The sequence below is a fragment of the Antedon mediterranea genome, chromosome 2, assembly GCF_964355755.1.
Source record: "Antedon mediterranea chromosome 2, ecAntMedi1.1, whole genome shotgun sequence".
Taxonomy (NCBI): domain Eukaryota; kingdom Metazoa; phylum Echinodermata; class Crinoidea; order Comatulida; family Antedonidae; genus Antedon; species Antedon mediterranea.
The window spans coordinates 33,468,860-33,476,734 of NC_092671.1; the positions used below are offsets into that span (position 1 = coordinate 33,468,860).

At 35.8% G+C, this 7,875-nt stretch overlaps 2 protein-coding genes across 2 annotated transcripts; both read right to left on the minus strand.

Moving 5' to 3' along the window:
* Positions 1-2,142, minus strand: LOC140039396 (uncharacterized). Its single transcript, XM_072084998.1, has 2 exons — positions 1,416-2,142; positions 1-482 (listed from the first exon to the last, which is right to left on the minus strand). Exons 1-2 carry the CDS (start codon positions 2,140-2,142, stop codon positions 1-3), a joined length of 1,209 nt encoding a protein of 402 aa, XP_071941099.1.
* Positions 2,143-2,349: 207 nt separating this feature from the next.
* LOC140039397 (uncharacterized) lies at positions 2,350-3,444 on the minus strand. Its single transcript, XM_072084999.1, has one exon. The coding sequence runs from the start codon at positions 3,442-3,444 to the stop codon at positions 2,350-2,352; it is 1,095 nt and encodes a 364-aa protein (XP_071941100.1).
* Between the last annotated feature and the right edge of the window lie 4,431 nt (positions 3,445-7,875).

Genomic DNA, 7,875 nt, shown 5'->3' on the forward strand with positions numbered 1-7,875 from the left:
TCACCACACAACAATGTTGGAATACCACCGAATGGTTGTGCTCGCTACTGCTGTGATGTCTCGCAATGTGTAATCCATGGCCTCATATGCTGATTTGTGGGTCATTAGAGCCTCATCGACGATTAGTCCTCTGGTTTCCCTTAATATAGAAGCTAGGGCTGAGTTTTTATTAATACTGCATGTTGGGTGATCTCTGTATTGAACATCTAATGGAATTTTGAAGGTCGAATGAAGAGTTTTTCCACCTGGAATAAGCCTAGCTGCAATCCCACTTGATGCACATGCAATCACAATCCACCCCTTCGAACGAATTGTGTGTAGTAAATACTTCAGAAGAAATGTCTTGCCAGTTCCGCCAGGGGCATCTAAAAACACGATTCCAGGGATTTTGTTGTTGACCATATGTAGAAAGTCTGTTGCAATGGTTTTCTGTTCACCAGTGAGAGATTTTTCTTTGTCAGCAGCGAATAACGCTTGTTTGTCTGGGTCGTAATCAGTATAAACAAGGCCAACAGCCATTATATCGCGTGCTACAATGCATAGTGATACCGGACCGACAGACAAACAGACCGACAGACAGACAGACAGACGGACCGACCGACATAGTGAACTATACTGACCGAAATTACTGAACATGTTTAAAAATGTTGAAATGTTTAAAAACATTTATATTGTTTTAATTTACACGTGCGTAGCCTGTCACTTTTGACGTGCTCGTATAACGTAATTTCGAGTTGAAAAGTAAGTCAAGAAAACAGAAATCGGGCAAAAAGAGTGCGCAATAATATTTAACGCACAGTGCGCGCGCAAAAATCTGCACACTCATGGCAATTTTGTAAACGCTTAAAATTGCCTGAAACGTACTCTTATTTCATCGAAAATAAATTTTGAAAATTTTAAGCGCGCGTACGCATGCGTTACATGCGCTACGCACGTAATTGTATTGCCATATGATGATTTATGCCCTGAAATTTATGAGTACCAAATTTTATTTAATTGTGATTCATGGTTGTTAAGATATGATTACAAGCGTGATTTCGTTAAATCGTGCGTAGACCGCGTAATTTTTTATTGCGCACCGTGAAAACATAACCACATCGATTCCCGGCCATAAGGAATATTCTGTGAAAAATTGACTTAGCTAGATTAAACTGATATCAAGATAAGGTCATAAAGCGATAAAACGCATAGTGATACCGGACCGACAGACCGACAGACAGACCGACCGACCGACATAGTGAACTATAGAGTCGCTTCCACGCGACTAAAAATGTAGTCTTTGTTGATGAGTTGCTCAAAGTTCTGTGACTGGACTACTGGTAGACCGTAGTGTTCAACTGATTTTCCACTGATTCTCAGTAACTCTTGTTGAATTAAATGTAAACATTCATTGTGGATGATACATGTCTCTCTACCTTCATGGTCAGGCGGTAAACCTGCCTTATAAAATAGGTCATCTGAAATGTGATGTTTATGTTGTTCCCATAATGTTAATGGGTCACTTGGTTCGCAAGCTGTTAGAATCATTGTGAACAGTTTTCGCAAATGGTGTCCGGTATTTGCTAAAGCAGCTTCTTCCAAAGCTCGGTGGTAATGTTGGTCATTATCAATTAGACCCATAGCTAGACATGTGGCGTGATAGGTGTCAAATTCTACTTCATTAAAGGTCTTTAAGTCCTTGTATGACTTAGGGCCACGCTTTTCGTGTAACAATAGTCTCATATAGTAACACTTTCTTTGTTTTGGGCTAATCGTATACACTCTTCCAAGACATGGAGACCTGAAAACTCCTGGGCTGCTTTCGGATGGTACACCTTGTTTGCGACGGTTCCACTTTTTAGCTTTGTTATGCCATGTATAATATTGGGGAACTTCTACATAAAGTAGTGATTGTGCGAAGTCGTCGGTTTGACAAAGAGTGAAAAATGCAGTCAGCATAGTTTTTGGTGGGGTCCCCAAAGCGATTCGACGTGCATTTTCTTCTGTGAAGTAAACTCGTTGGCCGTTTTCTAAGTGTATAGATAACTGAAACACTGGAGGGTATCTTTGGTGAATAGGAAATCCGAGTATCCGCATCGCTGCCTCCATGCTGCCGACATATCTAGCTTCTTGATATTGAGTAATCTCGTCATTAGCTTCCATTGTCTGAACAGAGAATATGGCCTGATCAGATCCTTTATGTACATATTTTAAACGTATTTGATACATTTGATTGAACTGCAGATTTCTACATTAGTATGACAGCCCATGTGGCGCAGTAGTTCTTTATTATTATGGTACAATCCAGCGATTATCGATGTCTGTTTGAATTATCTCACCATCAAGTACCTTTATTATGGAAATGACATGTCACCCATCTTCTGGTGAACTTCGTTTATACTTTGGATATGAGTCGTTTCCCTGAACAGTGTTCTGTTGAAATTCCTTGGGGAAGTGTTTTGTACAGTGATTGTCTTTCATACACGGATTATTCGGTTTTAGTTGTCCACATGGGCCATGAATCATGTGTGATTTTACCAAATTATGAAGTGTTGGTTCAGTTGTTGGGCTTGGTATTTCAGCAGAAATTATGGAGTCCATATCTTGGGGATTGATTTTTGATCCAGACTGAAGCCACAATAGTATGTGTGCATGGGGTAATCCCCTCTTTTGGAATTCTACAGAATATAACCAAGCTTGCAATTTTCCAAAGAAGCCATTTTTGAATAAGTTCATCATGTGTTTCAGTTTTAAATGAAGGACATGCACAACAATATCTGGGCGGTCATTGGGATTCTGGTTTGGCAATAGATTATTTACTATTTCCTTCCACTTAGGATTTGTGGTTGTCGTAATGAATAAAGAAGGGCGACCATATGCTCTGATGTAAGTGATGGAGTCTTGCTGGCGCTCATGCATATATCGAGGTCCCCCTGTGTATGAAGATGGAAGTATAATTCGTTGTCCTACTGTTCTTGGGTCACTGTCTTCAGCCAAGATAGAATCACGGAAATTTTGATAACTGTCTGCTCTCAACGACTTTTGCTCTCTTCTCAAGTACTGTAAACGTTCAGTTTCAATTTTACAAAATACATCCACTATATACTGTTGAAACAGTCTACGACAATAAAGTAGATGGTTAGTTGGCCTACACATCATGTGATATCGGTAATATTGCATTTGTGTAATTTTACGACCAGCATCTGTGTGAAGATATATGGAATATCCATCAGTTCCGTGCATGAAAAGGATTGGGTATTGAAGTGTATCATACGCTCTGTGTAATTCTGACACGTGCCGTAACCCTCCTTCTCGTTCATGCAAAACGATATCTCTATTCATACACGGTTCGTTGGGCATCAGAATGGCAACCTCGTTTCCAGTAGGTGGGTTGTACCTGCGAGCATGCTGGTTGTCCTCATGAATCACAATTCTCATGTTAGGGTCATCAATATTATTGACCATTTCTAGGGCGATGTTTAGATTACGAATATATTTGTTATGTTGGTGTAATAGTCCATTCAATGTATGGAGTATGTGTGGTTTCAGTTTAGAACTGAATAATGATCGACGGGTTTGTTATTCCAAGTTATTATCCACAAAGTATATTTGTAGAAACTGTGGTGTAGCATCTGCATGTGGCCGTAAACTGCAAATTTTATGACAAACTTGGCCCTGAACAGTAAAGTTTGGATTCCAGCCTTGTATATTGCGCTGCTTACAACCAAAACTGGTCATTTGGAAGGCTGAATTATAAAGCCTAATGTCAGCTAAAAAAGAAGCGGAATCAGCATTAATTCCATTCAAAAGCGACATAAGATATTTAGGTGGTGATGGTATTGGCGTAAGAGTGATTTTTCCATCATTACAACATAATGATTTTGTTTCCAATTTGAATCGGATGGCACCACATTTTACATTCATTGAGCCAATATCAGTTTTGTTTTGAAACAGGTGTTCGTGATATACAAAAGCTGGTGGTGTTGATGTTGTAGTATCCCATTGGTATGGAGCTGAGCGTGCTTCAGCTGATCTTACCGTTTCTCTCCGACGTCTGACAGCTGTCTCGTCGAGTGTTTCATTTCGCCTTGTAGTAGCTTTCCGGGAGCGATCGCATCCAAGTCTGTCTGTTGTCTGTTCAGGCGTTTCATTAAGCCTTGTAGTAGCTATCCTGGAGCGCTCACTTTCAAGTCTGGTTGTTGTCTGTTCAGGCGTTTCATTAAGCCTTGTAGTAGCTATCCTAGAGCGCTCACTTTCAATTCTAACTGTTGTTTGTTCATTAGTCTCCTTTTTTTCTGGCAGCTGACATTCGTTGAACATCCTTAGATTTTCTTCCACTGGACAATGGGCGTTTTTTCCTTGGCGGCATGGTGATGTAGTTTAACACAGTAACAGTAAACAACGCTTGTATATTCACACAGGAATGGATGTCTGTAATGAGACAATCCAAGTGACCGATACATAGCTAGATATGGTTAAAGTACTTTGCTAAATGTGTAAATGAATAGGTGTCATATTGGTTAAAGAATAAAATATGTAAATCTATATACGCATTGCTAAGGATAATTAAAATACTGTAAAACTTTTGTAGTATAATTTTACAATTCGATAGCCTACAACCCCGAGCCCTAGCAAAAAATGACATCACAAACCACCACACCACCCCCCGCCCCCACCCCTCCCACAAAAACCCCAGGAGTCGGGGGAATTTTTTTAAATGTAGTTTAAAACCTTCCGGGTACAATTGCCATCATTTTGATACCCCATACGTATGGTTACGTGCAGAAACAGACATTTTTATAACGAACGTTGTGACCACATTTTGGTCCCTAACTTGGATCCTATGTGGCGGATGATGTTGAAATATAGCTTAGAACATTCCCGGTACAATTGCGGTCATTTTGATACCCCATATGTAAGATTATGTGCAGTAACAAAATTTTGTATAACGAACAAACAAACAGACAAACTCTCTCTCTCTCTCACTTATAGTATAGATATGAGGGCGTATCAATTTGATCTCTGGTGCGCGTGCGTACAACTGAGGACTAGTGCTGTTCCGCCGTACCACGCCGAGAATGTTAAAGAGTCGCTATCCAATTTAGAATCTCTAATTATATTTCTCCGAAGTATCGTAGGAATATTTTGTAATACAGCATCTCATTTATATCACATGTGGTGACTGTATCATGTAAGGTTACTACTAGGTAGATGATGTTGTAATACCAAATATTCCTATGATACTTCGGAAATAGATACAGTACCAAGAATCGGCTGATTTTAGGCAACAACACTTTTGGTTTACAATATTCACACGTTACAAAAGATCGACTCTTTAGAGTCATCGAAAGCCTATTCAGCACCACGAAGACCAATGTTTGCAAACTCCTGTAAAATAAATATTCGTTTGTTTAAAATGTTGCTCAACCATGAGTGCAATAAAATGTGATGAAAACGTATTAGATGAAACAGATCTATTTATTGTCAAAACATGGAGGTAAATTTTGTACCTCCATTGTCAAAATGAGTAAAACAAATCAGCAACAATGTATAGCAATTTCTCGTAACGTGTCTTTCGATGAGGACATTGTTATAGTTTGTTAACCTAAGCAAACTATGAGTTTTGTAACAGAAGTTTTCTAAGTTAGATTGTATTGTAGGTCATTTTACTGAAACTTAAGCCTAATCTACACTAGAAAATATTTGTTTGGAACTGTTTGTAATTCCTGTCGAGACTGGATTGCTATAATTTTTCTGACTAGAGGATCACATGACCATAAAGCACCCAACGACTATTTGATTTGCTGAGATCACAGCTAGTTTTGCAAGCAGATTAATGACCTAATTTCTGCAAACTAGCTTTTTACAGTTTATCGTTTCTAAGTTTATCAACTGGTACACTAGCTTTTTGTTGACAAACTCAGAGTTTGTAAACTAAAGTTTGCCAGTGTAGACTGATTAAAATTGCCAGTTCATTATTTATTTATTTGGTATATAAAAATATATTACAAAACGACAGTCAAGGACTGAAATTAATTGTATTACAAATAACTAAAAATTAGTTAAAATTGCTATAAAAATAGAAACATCTTATTAAAATTAGATATCGTACCATAAAATTATAAAACATACATGAACCTTAAAACATTCACTTATAACATATCTAAAAAAAGAGCTACAGTAGTGGTGCCTATTAATTATATCCACCATGGTGGGAACTGGAGACGACCTAATTCTGCTGGTTTTACAATGAGGTACTTCTAGAAACATTACTGTACAGTACTTACAGTTTAGTTGCCATGCTGATATCAAGCTTCGATATCTATGTTGATGTACTTGTGAACTGTAATCATCTAATCCGATGCACTGATAATGTATAAATAGTGTTGAAAAATAATTAATTAATGTTCGGCTGTTATTTAAAATTGACTTTCACATTTAAAAAGAATAACAAATGTTTTTAAATTTTATTCAACATTTTCATATTATTTATTAACGTTTGTTTACAATCAATATACATATATAATTAAAAGTAAAAGAGGCACAATTAGAAACAGTATAGAAAAATAACTATATATTATAAAACACAAAATAAAATATTATTCGTTCATAAAATTGAGTACGTCATTATTATTATTATTATTTAAGATTATTATTAGTATATACATTATTAAAATTATTATATAAAAGGTCGAAACGGCATGTAATGTAATTATGGTAATACATGTTCTGTATTGTTGCCAAATTTATTTACGGCTGCTATTTAAAATTTACTTAGCATATAAAAAGAATTATAACAAATGTTTTTAATTACAATGAACATTTTCCTATTATGGTAATACATGATCTATTGTTATCATTATTGTCAAATTTATATATAAAACAATATTAAATTCTATTTATATAAAATTCAAGATATTTATATTCAAATACAAAACAACATTACAATTTTGAAATCATTTTAAACATTTACAGAATATTATGGTAATCGAATTAGTATTTTAATTGTGATTATTTGAAAATCAATGAACTAATTACCGTACTTTATTTAAATGTACATAAATTAGCTAAGCCTGTGCTTATTAAATATTATGTTATATTTTGTATAAAATAAGCAAAATTAATTTGATATGCACCTGTTCTTCCACACCGTATTTGTACGTAAGTATGTTACACTACAGTTTTGTATTATACGCACATGAACTTATTTAATTTTTTTTAAATTCCTTTTTTTTGTGGATTTTACTTTTATGTTGAAACAAATAAACGATAAGGAAAGATTACCTTCGTGACGTTTCGTCGAAAATCTGTCAACTGCTTCAGACTAAAGCCTGGGTTGGAATTGTCTGGTTTAGTGTAAGTGACCTACAACTTAAATCATAAAGAAAATACAATACATATTTTTCTAATCTTCCCCTTTTCCCGCCCACCTACAAGTGATATCACATGAACTACAAGACGCGCTTTTTCCTGAGCATCCATGTGATATTAGAAAAATAACTTCTAACTTGAATTATACATATCCACAATCACATGCATGTTACACGTTTAGAATGTTGATTTTTCAAATAAAAATTGTATATGCCAGAAAAAGATGTTGTATGTCTCTCTGTATCAAAAATACAATACACGTTACCGTAAAAAAAATGTAGGCTAAGCCTACATTTAAAGGATAATGTGTACTGTATTTTCTTTATTAGTTAAGTCGTAGAGCTGCCGCTACTACTATACAATTTACAATATTAGTAAGTAAACGTATAATACTGTAGTATTTCAAATAACCTACCCTCTGAATAATAATGGAACGATCCATTTGATATCTGTTCTGTCCATCTGAGTTTTCTAGATCTAGAAAACTCAGATATCTGAGTTTTCTAGATCGAGAAAAATCATATA